Source organism: Cinclus cinclus, chromosome 3, assembly GCF_963662255.1.
Source record: "Cinclus cinclus chromosome 3, bCinCin1.1, whole genome shotgun sequence".
Lineage (NCBI taxonomy): Eukaryota > Metazoa > Chordata > Aves > Passeriformes > Cinclidae > Cinclus > Cinclus cinclus.
This window is the reverse complement of record NC_085048.1, coordinates 28,897,936-28,916,957: the sequence shown is the minus strand read 5'-3', so window position 1 is coordinate 28,916,957 and position 19,022 is coordinate 28,897,936. Positions and strand designations below refer to the sequence as shown.

The window sequence follows — 19,022 nt, the reverse complement described above, 5'->3', positions numbered from 1 at the left end:
CTTCTCCCAGGTAACAAGTGACACATGAATAAGAAATGGTCTCAAGCTGTACTAGAAGGGGCTTATACTGGATATTAGGAAAAATTTGTTCACTGAAAGGGTGGTTGGGCATTTTTTGGAACAGCCTGCATGTGGATGTGACACTTGGGAGAAGTGTTTTAGTGGTGAACATGGTTTTGCTGGGTTAATTGTTGGACTTCATAATCTTTAGAGGTCTCTTCCAACCTAAATGACTGTCTGATTCTATGATTTGGGAAGAAGTACATTTTGACCTTACAAGAAAAACTAAGAGTTGAGTCACTCCTTTAATAGGGTGCTTCCCTCCGTATCAAAATTAAGATAATTGACAGAAAAGTGTAGCAGTAACTGTAGCAATATTTCTGCTTCTGTGAAGAAAACACCTCAGTTTCTAGTACTTTTCTATGGACAGATTTGTAATACGCTCCCTGAAAATTTTTCCACCAAAAATAGCTTTGTATTTTGTAATACAGTATTGAAACATTCTTTCATTGAATCATTAACTGACCACATCACATTTTTTAAAATATCTTTCATATCTCAATTACCAACCTTACTGTTTCGTTCTGCTTAGTTTTGGCACTGGTAAAATTAAGCAATACAAAAATCAGTAAGTATTGTTTACAATCCATATAAATGCCAAATGTTTGGTTTTTTTTCTTTAATAAACATGACTAAAAAATGTATATGCTTGCTGAGAAAAAAGTCTAAATCATTGTTTACAATGTCAATGTATTTTCCTTTCTTACTTCCACCGTTCACAAATCAAGGTTAGGCTCTCTAATATATCTTCATTCTACAGAGAAGAAATGTGCATGCACACTTCCATACATCACATGTAATACTTTTGCAGTTATTTTTATCACATGTGGTTAGCTAGAAGTCTTCATGGCAACTAAGTCTGTTTAAAAATTAAACTACAAACTAAGTCAGCAGTAATTTTTTCTTGTGGGTCTTTTTTCATGTAATTTTTCATTGAAATATTCTTCTCAAAACTTAAAGAATTTAGATTTTTGTACAAATATGCAATGTCTCCTTACAACAAAGAAGTGCAGTCTGCTACTTGGATTAAGAACTTCTCTAACTTTCTTACCACTAAACACAGTAATTTGAAATCAGAAGACAAATCAAGACTAAGAAGAAAAAATATATTTCCATAGATTAAGGCTGTTACCTCCTTATTTTATTAGAGATGTGATAGCACTTGTTTCTTTGGGTTTTTTTCAGTTGTTAAATTTCAGATCAGTTTAAGCAAAGAATATTTTAGATATAGGAGATGTGCCATCAGTGACAGTTTAGTCTGTAAGAGGTCTTAATAAACATTCACAAGAAAGTGATAGGCTTTATGAAATTGAACATACCCAGCTCAATTCGGTGAGAAGAGGGAAGATCCTTGGTTATTGTAATGAAATATCTATGTAACCCTTTGAAAGCAAGCAGCAAAGTGGCACAAAGTGTGTAGTGGAAGTTATAAGCATGGCTGAGGAAAGACTCTGAAACAATAAAACTGCAACCCTAGAATAAAGCAGAAAAAACACATATTAATTTTGTATAATAAATGAAGTGATAGCAGAATGACTAAAAAGATAAGCAATTGCCTCTTTTCACAAACTTCATTCACATTTCTGTGATTTTTAGTGGAATGCAAGACATTAAAAAAGGAGGCTAAACAATATTCTAAGCTTCCCATGTGTACATTCCTGAAGCAGCTAACAGTCTTTTGGAACAATTTTTCTCATTTCTCTTTTCACATGCCACCCCAAAACAACTCTAACAACGTTTGTTCTTTATCAAATAATATTTTATCAAATAAAAGATAAAATTCACACCTCCCAGCAGAGTACAAATAAAATCATAAATTGATATATAATCTTACGTCTGCTGATAACTGTTTTGTGTAATTATTGCCAAAGACCACACTTTCAAGAGAAGGAATCACAGAGTCCCTGTTTTGTGCTGGTGCATTCCTGTTCAGCCATGTATTCTTCACTGGGCGAGGAAAACTGCAAAAAGCACAAATGATCTGATAATCTGAACATACTGTTCCTCATTGCTTCCAATGCAAACTTCAATTAATTTAAACAATATTCCTGAAAGTTTAAGCCAGGAAGATAAATTTCAAATTGTAACAGTATGAAGTATTCATTTTCTGTGGATTTTGCTGTGAAGACTTAACATCTTAAAAGTGAGGCAGTAGTCAGAAGTTGAAAGCTGTTACACAGACTGACATTTGCTGTTTTCCCAAAGGATGCCTGACCTCTGCCTGTTGTGGAGAAGATCCTATCCTGAACTCCTGGAAGAACAGAGCATCCTGCAACAGTATCCTTGTGATAACAACTAGGAAAACTGAATGAAAAATGAATGAATGAAGAAAGTGAGGACTATTAGATATCAAGCAGAAATAAGCAATTACAGGTTAAAGAAAAGCATAGATTATACAGGAGTCCAGGGCTCTACCTAAGTAGAATTATCTTCTCTCTTTCAAGGGAATGTTAACATTAGTTGGTCCCAAGAGAAGGTGAATCTGAATGCTACTCAGAAGAAGAAAACACTCAAGAAGTGACCATCCCTAGGAAAGGAAGAGGTTCCAATAATGTGAGCATGATCCAAACAGATAACCAAACTGTCATCCATAAAAGCCCAAAGGACAAAGAGGAGTGACATCTGCAATTCTCAGGTTTTACAGAAAGAGGTGTTCCAGAAAAATGAGCCAGATATGGCTCAACCATATGACTCAACAACCATCGAGTATTTTTTACATGGGGGAGCTCAGCTGAAATGAACCTGTAAACTTTAAAGTTTCTTCCTCTCCCCATCATAAGCTGATTTAAAGGATAACTTGAATACTTAAAATAATTTTGTGGACACCAGCAACACCCTACTCTCCAGATAACAAAAGCAGCATAGAAGTTGCTGTTTTGCTTCAGTATCTCCTTACACAAACTGTATCAAGCTGAGGTTTAAAATTAAATAGCATTATTGTATCATAACTTGAAAAGCCAGAAACAGGAAAACACATAGAAAACCCCTCAGATTTACTGCAACCTTTTCAAAATGTCAGTAGAGACAAATATGTTTCTGACTACAAATTAATATAAAAAACCTGTTTTTCATTTTCTGACAACAAATGATCATGTCTGAATTTCACTGGTGGGACAGGGTGATCACATACATTTTACATATGTGATGCTACTTTAAGTGCTTTAAAAAGTGCATTTATCAGATTATGTCTTCAACAATAATTCCCACCCTCTCAGTACTTATTTTCTCTCCCAAATAAGACTGTGCCATCTCTTCAGATGTGTTAGCTCAATTACTATATAACCATGCCTAAAACACATCACCAAAACAAATCAAACCAAGCTGCAGGGAGAAAAAAAGGACAAGAAAGTAATGAAAGCCTGCTGAATGCTCCAAACCAGTGCAGCCCCACAGCACAGAACACCTGTTTAACATACATAGAGATTGTGTTTTCACTGATGTGAAGACAGGCACAAGGAGTGGGAATACCTGAAGCTAAAGGTCTGGGCATTTATGGCACAGACTGGACTTGAATATGAGGAAATTTGAGGGCAGTAGCATGGAGTATTTGAAGACCATGAAAGAAGGAAAAGATAGATATGCTAAAAAATAGGTGTGCAAAGAATACTTCATATGTGGAACTGACTGTATGGCCCTTTTTCACACAGAGAGAGATGCAAAGAAAACAGAGTCTTCAAAGGGTGACCACAAGTAGATGAAATAAAAAGGCTCCAGTAAAAATTAGCCAAAATCTTTTTTAAAGAGAAAACTAAATTCTCCAGTTCCATTGACTGAATAAAATGATAAATTTAACATCTGCAGATATCACTGCCATTAGAGTAGTAACTGAAAACTGTTAGTTAACTGATAGTTTACAGAAAGCAGTCTATTTGTATTAACAGCAGCTATTTCAGTCACTGTGTACAGTGTGCAGCAGATCTTCCTGATTTAAAAAATGCATAAATATTTATATATATAAATATACACATATAATATAGATACTTATATTTTCCTCCACTTCTCTGGCCTTAGACATTCTCTCTCTTCTACACTACACACTCATATTTCTAATTTAAAAAACCCTCAAAATTTTTTTCATGTAATTTTAAAAGCAAAATGTTTCTCATCCCTCTGGGCCCTGAATTCCAAAATCATCACAGAAAACAATACCGCCCATAGATTTAACCCCTTCCTAATTATTCTGGTTTTATAGCATTTCCATTTGGACATTCAATAATTTATTTTCATTTTATTAGCAAGAGATTACCTTATCAATGGCTGATGCAGAGCAACCAAAGAAGCATGGACTATAACTGATATGACGGAAAGGTGGAAGTAATCAAACATAACATTGACGTAATGATGAAGGCCCTGGTGGAGGTTAAAGTGCAACTTTAAAGTTCGGCTACTAATTGGCTGTAGTGTGCTCAGGTCATCTGGTCTAAGAAGAAATTAATAGAACAACATACAATTAGAACAATCATTTTTAAAATGCAAGTTATTAATAACTGACACAAATAGCAATTTAGCATAAGTTCATACTTTGGAACACAATGGCATCTCCCAAAAAGGAAAAAACAATAAAATGAGACAAACCAGTTATGAAATCTTAAGAGACTTCAGCACTGGATTTCTTCTTTACTATCAGTTATGTCTAAAGTGAACAAACTACACCTATAAATAATACAGATTTAAACAGATTAAAGAGTTAACATATATTCTTGTTTTAACAAAATCTTCTATATTTAAACTTACGAGTAGTCTGTATCCGTGAAGTGTAAATCTAATGTTAGCAGAAAATTCATTTCATTAAGCGACTCCTCAATCTACAAAGAAATTGTAGAAGCATGAAATCTTTCAGGTCCCTTATTTGTACTAATTCAAATTGTACATAATGAAGCCTAAATTATCTGAATATAGTAAATTTGAACAGCAGATTACCTTCCTCTCGTCTAACAGCATTTTTATTTTGAAAATCATCACATCATTCACAGAAACTTCCTCATTTTTGTAAAGAATCTGAAATGTTTTACTGCAAACTATATTGTCATGGACTGAAGCAGGAAAGGCAAGATCTGTTGCACCTGAAGAGAGAAACAAGTATTAATATAACTGGAAAACTCAGAACAGTTTCCATCATTTCCATCAGTTTCATGATTACTATTAAAACAATAACATCAGTAATGTAAGTGGTTTTCTTTTCAGTCAGCAACTGATGAAGTTTGAAGGGGTGCATTTTGATTCAGAGAAACATTGTAAATATTTTTTAATAAAGTTTGCTTTTAACGTAAGTTCTGAAGAATTTTTGCTTTGTTACAAACTGAAGACACTCTAGGCACCAGAAATTGTAATAAATATCCTGAATTGTCTTGTTTCGTCTAGCTTTCATGTTAATTTTCAGGTTTTAACCACACTGAGAACAAAATTACCTACAGATAAGGCAAAGAGGTTAAATTACATATACCACTCCACTGAATTAATCAAGAACAGAGATCTTTGCATTCTACTCAGGCCAAATTAATTCCAAGCTTATCACCTGAACCTGACATTCCACATACAATATGACACTTCTGCTTTCAATCAAAAAGAGTTCAGAAAAGTGTGATAAATGGTTGGGGAACCTTTTGCTGAAGAAAAAAAAATGGAGTTAAAAGACTTGCAGAAGAAATGAGAAAGGGAATGATTTAAAATAGTCATTGAGGAAATATTTAGTGCAATAGCAAAGGATTATCACACAGGAGGTATCATGATGGGCACTATCCTCTGAAAAAAACCTAAAAGAAGTTGGAACTTGGAAGAACAGAAGTAACAGAAATAGTGACACTTATAACTCCTCTCAAAAAATTGCTCAATAACAATGTCTTCCAAGACAAAATGTCTTAGAAATCATGTAAATGAGGGCGCAAAAGATTTTTTAAAATTCTTTTTATTATTCTTAATAAATTACTTCAAAGTAATCCACAAGAGGGAAAAAAATCAGCAGTTTGCAATTTACAGCTTTGGGGCCTCTGATAGAATATTACTGCTCTTGGCAAACATTCCCATTTTTCTTTAGAAATGTACAAATACTGGGTTTTGCTGATGTGTTTCCATATATATCATCAGTTTAGGTGTCCTGCAAAAAATGCTGACAAAGGCTAAATCATTACAGTTTAATTCCCCTATCTATAATGCCACTTTCAGCTTACATACATCTGTGTCATTTGTTACAGCTGAAGGGCAGAGCAGGTATGGTTTCACTTGGCACATAATCTGATATAACTGCACAGCATCAGCAAAAGGGATCTCCCACTCCCGTCTGAAACAAAAGAAGTAATGGAGACAAATGGCTGAGGTCCCACTTCCTCTGCAGCATCCAACCCTGAGTTACAGCCCCCAGCTCTGCTGACTTCAGTGAAATGCAAACCAGCACCCCCAGTAGAGAGAGAGGAGCTGCAAAGGAAAAGCCGAGTCAGGAACAGGCTGAGCCACTTCCACATGGGGACCAAGGTCTCACAAATGTGAGACCTCATCAAGGCAGAACTGCTGTTTTTGAGATCAATGATGCACTGACTGTCCAGGACTATTCCTAAGCTTCTATCCACACTAAAAGCCATTTCCACAACAGAAGAGAAAAAAAATAGTGGGTGTTTTTTACCCTTGCATATCAATGACATATTTACTCTTACATATTTATTACCCTTACATATAAATTTACTAGATTTGTATTTTATTAGATATATATTTATATATATTTATTAATTTATATTTTACAAGATAATTTACTCTTGCTTCACAAACCAGACACCTCATTCCTTCCTACTCTGCCTTTGCTGTTTTTTCCTCCCCCTTTTCCCTTTCTGAAAATGAGCCACAAATTTTTGAGAGGAAGCATTCAGAACATCCTCAAATCTGAAACAAACTCATAAAGGCTAAAAATACATATGTTTTTCTTTTAATTTGCTACAGCACAGCAACATCTCCCTTCAAATTACAAGAATAATAAAAGACCTTCACAAGGCTCGAGATAAATCAAGTGAATTGCTTTACCATATCTGTAATGACACTCATGCTGGGTCCCCAAGCAGTTCTAATGAGCCACTAAAGGGTATGGGAAATAGAAAGGGAAAAAACCTTATTTAAATTAATGAAGGACTGCATGAAGAGCTGGGCAAGGGGTGAAAGGAGATGCAAATGAACAGGGAAAAGAAGAAAAACTTAAGACTATTTGACTCGGGGAGATAAAAGCAGGAGAGATCAAACAAATAGTCTGTGGGAGAGGGGAAAACAGCTAAAGTAAGGAAACTGTGGGCAACTTGTGTGGAGTCCAGGGAGAGCTAGAAGTAGGCAAAATTGGAGAGGAGTGGGAAAAACATGACATGACAATGTGAATAGGATTTAGAATAGGTAAGTATGAGAAAGACTGAAGAGAGAAAAGAACAGAAAGAAGCACCTGACCAATACAGAACACCATTCTCAAGAGTGGGAGCTGTGGGATCCTGAGCAGCCTCCTCTGTGGTGAACAAGTAACATTTTCACCCAGTGAATCAGCACAGAGTTAGTCTATGCTGAGACCAATAGCAGCTATTTTCTACACACAACAGCAGTCTCGGGAATTGCTATCAGTTTTTCCTCCTCCTGGAGCAGGAGGGGTGCATGTGAGCCTGTAGCATCCTGCTCTGCTACATCAAGCAAGTGGCTAAATGGAAAACAGAGGTTCTCAGCAAGACCAAGCACTATGATGTCCACAGGAAGGACAAACTAACCCCCTTTACTAACCAGCTGGTACCCTTCCTTCTGCTTTGTTGTGGGACAAACATTATCAGTAACTGCCTGAAAAACCAATCTGAGAAACTGATCTAAAAAGATCCCCAGTTTTTGGGCTTGAAGGGGTTTGGGTTTTTTGTAAAATGGCTGCTGAATGAGTTCCCCAGTTGAGTTCTTAGACCACTTGTGTCAACAACACACAGAGCAACAGGAAGGTAAGACAGAGAAGCAAGGGGGAATCAAAGGCTGGTTTTTTTCCTCTTTGTCAGAACTGCTGATCTAAACTCACACCAAATTCCAGTCTTAATAATTATGCCCTTTATGCCTAGTAACAAGAAACAAGAGCTAACACATGTCACAATTTACTAAAGAGACTTCAGCTTACTGAAGAAACAACCTAAGACCATTCAAAAATATACCATGAAATGGAAAAACATTTTTTCCAGCAATATCAATCATATTACTGAGTGTCACTTCTCAAAAAGTATGTTTTACTAAAGGATGTTTACCAGACCCAAATTCTCTAAACTACATTAAACTTTGCCTTTGAAGTGGAATAATCTTGGCTTATCAGAACTATTAATTTATCTCACATAAATCCAAGAAATATTTAGGAAGCTTGACCAAAATTCAGTATCTACATTCTTACTGTACTCAGAGCTACTTTCAAAACAGCCTCAAAAATTCAGGTTTCAGTAACATTCTGTCACAACCTGTATTATGTTTTTCTTCCTTGGAATTCTCGTAATTCCACATAACATTTGAAAACTTAATTAACTTTTTGCTTTTCACATTTTTATACCATGCTGAGGTATGGCCTACACAGAATTAGGTGAGCCCTAACAGGTTTCTCTGGATTTAGTTTGCCTGGACACAGAAATCAAAAGTGAATGACAGGTTTAAAAAAGAATAAAGATAAGGGAATTCTGTTCAAGAGATTAAATCAATTTTCAAGTTTACCACCAGAGAACAACAGAGTGACCACATCCTTTCAAAGTATTCTTTTCAGAAAAAGAATAAGCTTCTCAATCTGTGTAACTGTCTGTATCTGAAATTTTCCACTGCTTTCAGATATCTACGTAGATTTGCCCTTGGTCATCTTAGCCTGAAACACGGAGAAAACTGAGTAGAGCAGTGGAAAAAACCAGAAAACACTAATATAAAGGAATCACCAGGTTTTGCTACCAGCAGAGACAATCAGCAGATGAAAACCAGTAATACAAATTCTGTAATCAACTTTTAAGTCCCATTGTTAAGAACAAGATATATTTGCATTGTGTTAATAACAAAATCAAAAACGCTTATGTATTAGTTATAAAGGTATATGACAAAAAGTGTAAACCCTCAATTAGCAAGACAAGGTAATGATCAAATTTACTGAGAAGTTTTTGCACTTACCAGTTCCATGTAACAAACTAGCTTCTAATATGTGTGGAATTCTTGGAGGAATTTTCATAGATGCACGAATCTGGTAAAAGCTAAAGCAAAAGGCAGTGATTTGCAACAGATGCATTACAGTACATCTCATTTACCATATACAGATATACTGACAAAAGCAAGAATGGACAATGGGAAAGAAGAACAGGTTAAGAAAGTCTATAAAGCTTAATACTGTCTTACTTGACCCTTTATCTTGTCATGTTTTATTTTTTTTTAGTTATTAACCACAGCAGTAGCCAAACATGAATAAAAAGAAGTCCCAACTAGAGCACTAGTTTTTCCATACTCTGCAGAATTGGGGCAAATGCTTGTAAAGACATACAGTAAACTACACTGCAAAACTGGTATGAATGAAAAATCAGGATTATCACCTACACTACAGTCAGAAGGATCTGCCATCTAGCACATCTACAGGACTGCTATAATCAGTTCTGACACAGAAGGAGGTGGAACTGCAGTTTGTCAAACTCCCCCCTCCAGGATCCCCTGAAAACACACCGCTTACCAGACATTCTCTATATTGTTTGTGGCGACCAGCTATGCAGAAGTGCAAATAAAGGATTACACTGGGCAAAACATGACAATACATTTACGTTATCAAAGCCAGGAAATGCAGGGTTCAAGCTTAAAATTGAGAAAAACCCCAACACAAGTCTTTGGGGTCTCTACCCCATCTCAAAACCATTTTTCATCTTATTTTTTCAGCTCTATACCATTTCCAACTTTGAGTTTCATCTAAGAAATCCTTAACTCTCCGTAGACTGATTTTATGGAAGCCTTTACATAGCACAAGCACCCACAAATACACTTAGATGACACATTCTAACCATCTCATCCCACTTCAGATAATTAATTTTTGTTAGAGGAATTACCTTCAGCTCCTCAGTGAGCTGATGTGACCTACCACACTGCTCCACAAACACTAAGGCAGTCTTAGAAAGGGAGGCAGCACAAACACAGGCACAGAGAGGAAGAAAACCCCACCTTTTTGGGCAGAAGCATGGTCCTAAATGCCCTTAAGGAACACACATTTACCCTTCATATTTCACTCACAGCGTATACCCAATCGAAAACCAGTCATGGTTTTCATCATCCCCAAAAATTCAAAACCAAACCCATCTATTTGTGGTTTTCTGATTTTGGCTTCCAACACTTCAACTATAGCTCACCATTTGAGACTTCACTACAACTGATGTCACTGTGTATTAGCCTAACAATCAGCCTGTGAAAAAGCTCTTAATTTAATTCTTCCACAAAATTAAAAAGTCAGCTTCAGCCTTGTCAAAACTTATATATCAAAGAATATGAATATAGTAAACCAGTGACATTGTTAGAGATACAAGACGAAGTGATTCCTACTTTTTAAAAATGGAGCAAAACTGAACCTATTGCAATCTACCAGTTACATATTTCATTTTTGGAAATCCACAGGTCAAGCATGATTCCAAATACACTCCCTAAGTGATTCATAAATAGTAAATTAATTCATTTTGTATTGGGTTAAGTAAATATAAATTAACATTAGGCTTTCACTGTTATCTTCTCCAAAAGTATAAAACATTGAGAAATTAAGAGTGCCCTCTCAACATTAACCCAGGGGGATGCAGTGTAGTCCTTTTTTATGGGTCAGATGAGACTTCCACATCCAATTAGTTACTCATTTCACCTGTACTGAAGAAACATGATACATGACTATGTACAACAGCCTCAGCAAGGAGATACTTTCCACCAGCCCCAGCTTCACAGTGTCATTTTTGGATCCACAGTACACATTCATCAAGAGCCTGGTACCCCACCACTTCTAGATGCAGCTTCCCATGATCCTAATGACAAACCTGTCATGGTAAAGCATACTGCTTGTTACTTCATGTATTAAAATAATATAAAATTATTGATATGGTTTACATGAAATATTTTGTTGCAGTTTTCTATTAAAACATCATATCTTAGTAAGTTCAGAGACATGCTATACATTTTAATTCACCTTGACTTTAGCCTACCAAACTGGGTCATTCTATTAGAATTTTAAAAATCCAAAATCTGCATCATTCTCAGCTGCTGTTTAGAAGCATGCAACAGTCCTGCAGAGCATAAATTTAACTCAGGATTAACAACTTTATCAAATGTGGACAGATTACTGAATAAGGACTGTAACAAGGTAAAATGAATGGCAAAATAAAAGCACTGAACAGAAAAATGGTGCAATGGGATATTCCCATTACTTAATCCAATAAGACTTTTTCACCCTAGAGATACTATTAAATGACTGTTTACAATTTGTGCCTCAAAGAAAACGATCAATTGAATTGTTCATGCCTAAAATATAATTTGTGAAATCAAAAGGCTGTTAGGACATACTTCCTTTCTTATTATTATTTGCTTGCAATTAATCAGAAGCAGACCATTTTATCCTTTTTCTTCAGTAAACCCTTTTATGGGGAAATGAAGGTGTCTGGTTTGCTTGTTTGAGATGGTGGCTTTGATTTTCAGCTGATTTATACTTTAAGCAGTTTAGAACATAAAACATTCACCTGTTACTATGAATAATAAAATCTTGCAGGAGTTCAGCAAAGGGCAAAAATGTAAATATTAATTCAAAATCTTATGCTTAGATAGATGACAAAATTATTTAATTGCACTAAGGTATTTAAATAAGCAAAGCAGCCCCCTACACAGTATTTACCTGAATTATTCACTGTCATTCATCTTAAAATGCCATATATCTTAAGCATCTATCTGCAAATGAAGAGCTATTATACTGAAACAGGATATTTGATTCACAAAGGTTATATTATATTTGAAATTTGTAAGTAAGGAAATACTTTTAAAAAGTTATGATACACATTTCTCATTTGACAGCAAAATTTAAAAGTAACATAAAAAAATGCATCAAGCTTCATCACTCTTTTCTCCAAGCTCTGCCTTCCTCATTTTGCTGTCTTTTGTTCAACCCACTGATCAATTTGTGTTGCAATGTTTCCATTTCTATCAAAAACCAAAACAAAACCAAGCCACTTTCAATTTTCTGGCTGTACTATAAACATTGTTTAGTTCTCATAGGGACAACTGACTCATAAAACTCATCTGTTGGGCATACACATAACAATTCAGCATCAAGGACTTGTTACTCACCTATCACATTCAATTGTCCTAAATATCCTTAAAACACGCCATAAATAAGACCTGAATACAATCAGCTCTCCACTGTCTCATGTATCAACACTCCATTATCTAATGTAATGAGAGAATGAAGGTATCCTGAGCCGTGGAAAATCCCATATTATAACAATGCTACAGATCACACAACCAACCAATGGTGCATCAGATGTGCCCAAATTGATGAAGTAAACTCCAGTCTACCAATGCTTTCAAACCCCAATCCAGCTTCTTCCAAAGGTGGAACACAGCAGATGTAATCACATGGTTGCAGGCTTACCACTAGAACTTTTCAGACATAACAGTTCAGGTCCATCATTGTGTCTATACTGAACTGCTTTCCTGAAGGCAAGTGGAAGAGAGAATCCAGTACAAATGTCTCAGAGCATGGCCTGTGCTACAGCAAACCCAGTGAAATTCATGTGTCCAACCTCAGTACAGCACATTTTCTCTAACACACACCTCTAAGTCCCAGGAGCTTAACAGGCAAATAATCAAACTGATCTTGCACCAGTCTGGTTCCTTTTCAAGTACTGACTCTGACAGAAATCTAGAAAAATGCTCAGGTGATAACAGAGACAGGGATTTCAGGTTCCTATAAAGATTTATGTAAAGCTGTTTTCCAGAGCAGAAATACTAGAAAAAGAAAATAGCTCAAGCTTTGCAGTCAGCATTAAGATTCCAGAAAAGTGCTAGGGTTCTTAAAAGCATAGACTGGTTATGATTTTTATGTGAAGGTTTTTGAAGAATAATTTGAAAAAACCTGTTATAATCTGTCCCTTAATCTGTCTTTTGACTGCATTACATGAAAAAACTACAATTTCAGATTAATAGGGATGATTTTTTTCAGAAAACAAATCAGATACATTTTGACAAACATGCTTTAAAGGTTTTGAAGAAAAGAATCAATGGTATTCAGAAAGGTGGTATACTGTAAGAATCACCCAGAGAAACAGCAACATTCATCAGACTATCATTTGTGCCATTAGCTCAAGCAGGATAATAGTGTATTTCACTAAATAGAGAACAAAACAACAGAAATACCACCAAGAACTTTAATTTACAGTATGACAGAAAAGGCACTAAAATACTAATCATGAGCAGGAGCCTCATATGCATTAACTGTTAAATTACTCTGATAGATCATGCCATGATGTTTAGAATCAGCACCTGATAATTCAGCAAGATGCATTTGAGTGATCTTAGATGATACAGCTAGGGTTTGGCACTTTAAAAGGCTGGGCTATAGTGGCAGCTTAAGGAAGTTGAGCCTGAACTGGATGAAGGTCGGACCACACCAAACACGGATTTTGAATGAGCCTTTAGAAACATTTTTTTAAAGACAACAAGCAGCTTGCTACAGCTTGATGTTCATGGTGTTGATGTGATTTGAAGGACAGACTCCAGAGGGAGGCTAAGTAAATGGAACTTGAAACAGTCTCAAGGATACTTGAGACTTGACCCTCCTTTCAGCAGGAGGAGAATCAGAACTGGATGATATGCTACTACTATCCCTTCCACCCTGAATCAGTCTATGATCCCAGAAGTTAAAGGAAACTTGAAAAAAGACTCAGCAATTTCCAACTTGATGACTGAAAGGCAACACAGCAAAAAGCACATATGATCAGGAACTGGTACACAAAACAAGTTGCAGACACACCTATGAACAGAACATATTCCAGCTCCTGCTTTTCCTAAGTCTACACAGGAAAAAATCCCTCTCAACAGCTGATTTACTTGCTTCTTGGAAAGGCAGTATCTTTTACTTTCTACTAAATTTCAAATATCATTGACTTAGGGAAAAAAAGAAAAAAAGATGACCTTCAATACCACCTTTGAAAATCTGCCAACCTCTCCTTCTCTAAATGCTTACAGCATTTACTTTTACTTATCTTGGCCATAGACATGAGGTCTAGGATGAATACCAGATATCTTGCTCTAATTGTACTACTTTATCCTGAAACAGTTTGACATCCACCCCCCAAAAGGTACCTTTGCTTTTGCTTCAGTGTCGGAGATAGTCTAAACATTTGAGATGTCTACCAAGACAGCATTCAAGCAAAGCTCAAATGGACAACTTATAAACATCCAGGAAATTTCTGTCAAACCCAGTGTATGCAGTCATTCTTCAGTAAATGCATACACATACCTGCTTGTGTCTGTTTATGTAATTTGGTCCTCAATGCCATTACATGCAAACACATAACCATAATATTAAAAGATTCAAGGATATCTGGAGCTTAGTGTCCTTACTACAGACCTTGTTGGAAAAGGTGTTCTGAAATAAACAGCTAGAATTACTGTTCTCCTGTAGGCAAAGGACATCTCTAGTCCATCCTGTACAAAGGATTAAATCTTGTTCATCAAGTTGTATTAAAATCTTGAATATTCAAAAATCTGCCATGTGCCAGAAAATGCTTTCCCACACAGAAAACTGATAGGTTTTCTTTTTTTATCCCCACTAAGGAAGAACTTCATTTAGATAGGCATAAGTAAAGGAATCCTTACCACATTTTTGGAAAATGGTGATGTGTAATCTGAGCAGGAAGTAGGTTTATCGATAACTGGAATGTATTTTGCTACTGACAAAACTGGAAATGTACGCAGTAATAGTGATTTGACTTTTTAATGTTCCCACATAGAACTACAGGGAGTGATGCAAATGCAGTCAAAGTACAACCATTATTTTTTTTTTTTTTTAATCTCATGCATTAAAAAAATCATACAAGCATTTATGGCAATAGCTGCACAAGAATTTACTTGAAAAATCACTTAGTTTGTCAGCTAAAGAACATTCCAAGACAAGTGTACATTTTGAAAAGGTTTTAAAACACACTTCCTCACTGAGGTAAAACTTTTTTGCAGTTCCTCTCGCCAGGAAGAGGAAAGGCAAAGTGTGTACAGCAGAGTCTGAGCTTTCCCCTTCCCCAAATCCCACTGCACTCACTGCACACTTAAATGCACTCAGTCACGTTAACAAGAGCAAGCACTGAATGTTGTGGACTGTAAAACTCACATGCACATTGGGTCACCTGCAGGGCAGATTCTAAATTTATCAGTTAACCAAATGGAAGAACAGCTGTGACTCTGTATATTCAAAACCTCAGGAGAGTTCTTGGCATCTACTGAGTGCAGGGCCCTATTAAAAACACACCCTCCACTGCAGACCACGGCTAAGACTTCTCCTTTTTCCAAGGTGAGCTGTGGCTCAGACAAGCGTGGCTTGTTTGGTGCAGGAGGAAACAGAACTGGAGATAAAGCACTGCTTTGCAAATATGGAATGTGGCAGTGAAATCAGGAACTGCAAGGAAAACTGATAGAAGAGTGAGTCTCCAGAGGAAGAGGCAGCTCTGGGGTCAGCAATTCCGTGGAGGCAGCATCAGACTGTCCCTGGCAGAGCTGTGTCTTCTACAGATCAGACCTCTTCCCATGGAAGCAAACAGGCACTAACAGGAATGCCCACTACAGTGAGAGGTTGAGTCAGCAAAATGATGAAAGAATCCAACGATGAGAAAAAATAGATTCCTTTATTTTTGTTCAACACTCTTCTGTTCTACAAGATAAGCCCCTTGCTACTGGAGAGACCCTACATCCTCAATTCTTTCATGGATTTATAAAAAAGAAAATCTTGAAAGCAGTACAGACATTTAGCATTTCACATGGTTACAAGTTAATACTGGCAAATGCCAACATACTTTTCTAGGCAGTCTGAGTACACCTGTAATGTTTAAAGCATTCCATATGATCGTGGAACACAAATACTCCATCTTAAACATTTCCCCAAACTTGCCAGATTTTTTTAATAACCTCATAATCACACTGTAAAAAGGTAATCCAGGCAAAGAGGAAAATGAGAACAAAAGTAAAATAAGGTGCAATGGAACAGAAATAGGAGAGCAGAGAAAGAGAGAATAAAGCACAGACAGTAAAACATCAATTATTGAAGCGCAAAATTAAGAACAGAATTGGTTAGACTTGTTCCTCACAAGGAGACGTGCACAGACATCTATAAAAATTTAATCCCACCAAACCCAGTTGGGGCACACAGAATACCAAATGGACACCAAACTAGTTACAGGGCTTATCTAGACAGGGAATTATTTAATACAAGTATAGAACACACAGAAAGATTCGTATCTTGCAATCACTTTGTAATAAGTACTTCTAATATGGACCAATGTGAGATTACACTCTGCTATAATTGTGGGATTTATCTGAGAAACTCTAATTCAGATACTTGAGCAGCAGGAAAACCATCATGCCCTATGTTTAAAATCTTTTAGCAATCCCTTCAATGAAAAATCCATGTATTTCCCCGCTGACTTTTACTAAGATGAATAACACAATGGCAAAACTTAGAGGAAATGGATAAGAGGTCCTCATTTATCTGAAAGTTTCCTTGAAAGTTAATTTCTTTTTTGAAGTACCTCCCATGTCTAGAGCATACATTTCTGAAAATCATATATAAACATAGCCTCATATATAAACAAAATAGTAATTAGACCTAAAGTTTGATGAGAATTATTGGGGAGACTAATACCTCAACTAAGTCACAGCAGCTTGTTATGAAACAGGATTAAATACGCAGAACAGGAGAGAGGGGAAAAGAAATACAACTGGAGATTTTGCCTTACTATTACAAAAGCCTTTTTACCATGTTCTTTCCACAAGACATACTTAGGGAGAATTCCTGCAATGGTTATGAACAGCTATTAAAAAACTTGAAAGGGGAACAGTCTCAAATAACTATTGCTTTCTTAAAGACATAAACATGCAGTATTTGATGAGCTCTTATTTAATCAAATGTATCTCAACTTATATTAGTCTATGTTTATAATTTTTGTTCCTCTTTTTTTCCTGTACTTACTGAAGGGAAAAAGAAAGAAATCATACTAAATTTCCTTGCATCTTTAAAGTATGACTGTCCCATAAAGCTTATTTTCAGGATTATGATTTTTCATTTTCTCTTATAACAACTTTTCAACTCTATTTATTTAGATTGAAAGCATTTTTCATTTGAATTTTTGATTCAGCATACTAGCCTTGCAAATGATATACCACAATTGTTTGACCACTTTGTGGCTTGGAACTTTTCAGTTTTCTGGGAAGAAAAATATGGGACATTAGGTTTTCCTGGTATACGGGGTCACAATTTTATAAGCTTCAGCCCCTGCAAAAAGGCATCAGTCTTTACTAAGACATATCATAACATGTCAATTTTGAAATCAAAGTTTAGCAACCACAACAGATGGGAGACCCGAAGACAACTCATTTTCTAATCTTACAAATTTTTTAAGTTTTGAAGCTGTGCAATTCTTTTCCTTTCAGCTGTCAGTAAACTAGTATACAAGCCTTAGAATTCACTTTGTCTTTCATTAAAGTAAGATGCAATCTCTGTTGTAATAGCAAACATTTAACTAGAGATCGAAAATCAGGTACCACAAAGAAAACTGTTGCAAAAAATCATGACAAAAGAATCCATGTGAAATACCATATCTTATGTAAGATGCATCAAAGACAGGGTATGTCATCACTTTCATCCCTTACCAACATTTTCATCTTTCCCTCTGTAGTAACCTGTCATTCAGCTTCAGCTGTCATATAAACTGAAAGTCACATTAGTTCCTGTCATTCAATGTTTTAAAATGAAACACTGTAGTTTCAATACAACATACTGCTCTGCGATGTTATTAGAACACTAAGAAAGAAAAGTAATCTCTCAGATATAGAAGTGTCTACCTTTTTTTCTTCCATGTAAGGCACGTTTTCATGATTTATTTAAATCACCTTAAGCCAGTACTGCCACAGGTAGAAGCATTTTGCAAATGCTCTACCATAACCTCTTTCACTTATTTTTTGTCCCTCCTCAGATAGGTTTTGATGGTCCATCAACTGTATGGTAAAACAAACCAACATGCTCATCCACCTGGAAAGGGTATGAAAGAATCCAGTGGGGGCTATTACAGAAGGCAGGATCACACAGCCAGGGAGAAAGTGTTTCCTTCAATTATGTGACATGGGCTTAGGATAGGACAGACTGAACTAGTGGTGGGGCTCCATGCTCAAAAATAATGTGAAATTGTACTGCCACTTCCAGTAAATTACTTTTTCCCCTCAACTTTTAAGAGTTAACACCAAAAACACTGAGAAGCAGAACTGTTGGCTGCAAACTGTATTTATACATTTATTATTAACATAAATTATAACAAATCATCTCAGAGAATATTACCAGAACCATGTCACAAGCAAATAATGAAAAGTTAGCAGCACAAGTTACGACCTGTTTCTCTAAATTATAAAGATCCTAAAAGCTTATGAATGTCAGAGAGTAAAGTGAGCATTCAAGATTGGAAAGCAAATCTCCACTTCTTTTCCTTTATAGAAAATAGGAGTTACTGTTCTTGAACAGACTTTTGGACATTAGGAGCCACCTACTACAGCAACAGTATCTTCCATCTCCTACGACCTACCCTATCCAGTACATTCACAAGAATTAAACTTCTGAGGCCAGTTCAAATAAATGAAACAAATTACAGGAGAACAAATACACTAAAGTAGCTGAATCCCTTTCTCTCTTGCCAGGTTCCACAAGCTGGATACCCTGAAGATACACAGTACCTGCTGAACCTGTTCAACAAGTT

General features: G+C 36.0%; 1 protein-coding gene across 5 annotated transcripts in view; it reads right to left on the bottom strand.

The window, feature by feature from the left end:
* The window catches only part of FAM135A (family with sequence similarity 135 member A), a 60,002-nt gene that overhangs the window by 31,017 nt on the left and 9,963 nt on the right, over positions 1–19,022 (bottom strand). For 4 of the 5 annotated variants that reach the window (XM_062488570.1, XM_062488572.1, XM_062488573.1 and 1 more), the window contains exons 2-7: positions 9,184–9,263; positions 4,981–5,123; positions 4,795–4,865; positions 4,307–4,480; positions 1,895–2,021; positions 1,380–1,533 (exon numbers count right to left, since the gene is read on the bottom strand). In XM_062488570.1, the coding sequence (XP_062344554.1) occupies positions 1,380–1,533; positions 1,895–2,021; positions 4,307–4,480; positions 4,795–4,865; positions 4,981–5,123; positions 9,184–9,263 (749 nt within the window). The remainder of the gene's footprint in view (positions 1–1,379; positions 1,534–1,894; positions 2,022–4,306; positions 4,481–4,794; positions 4,866–4,980; positions 5,124–9,183; positions 9,264–19,022) is intronic. The other variant, XM_062488574.1, reaches the window with a different exon arrangement.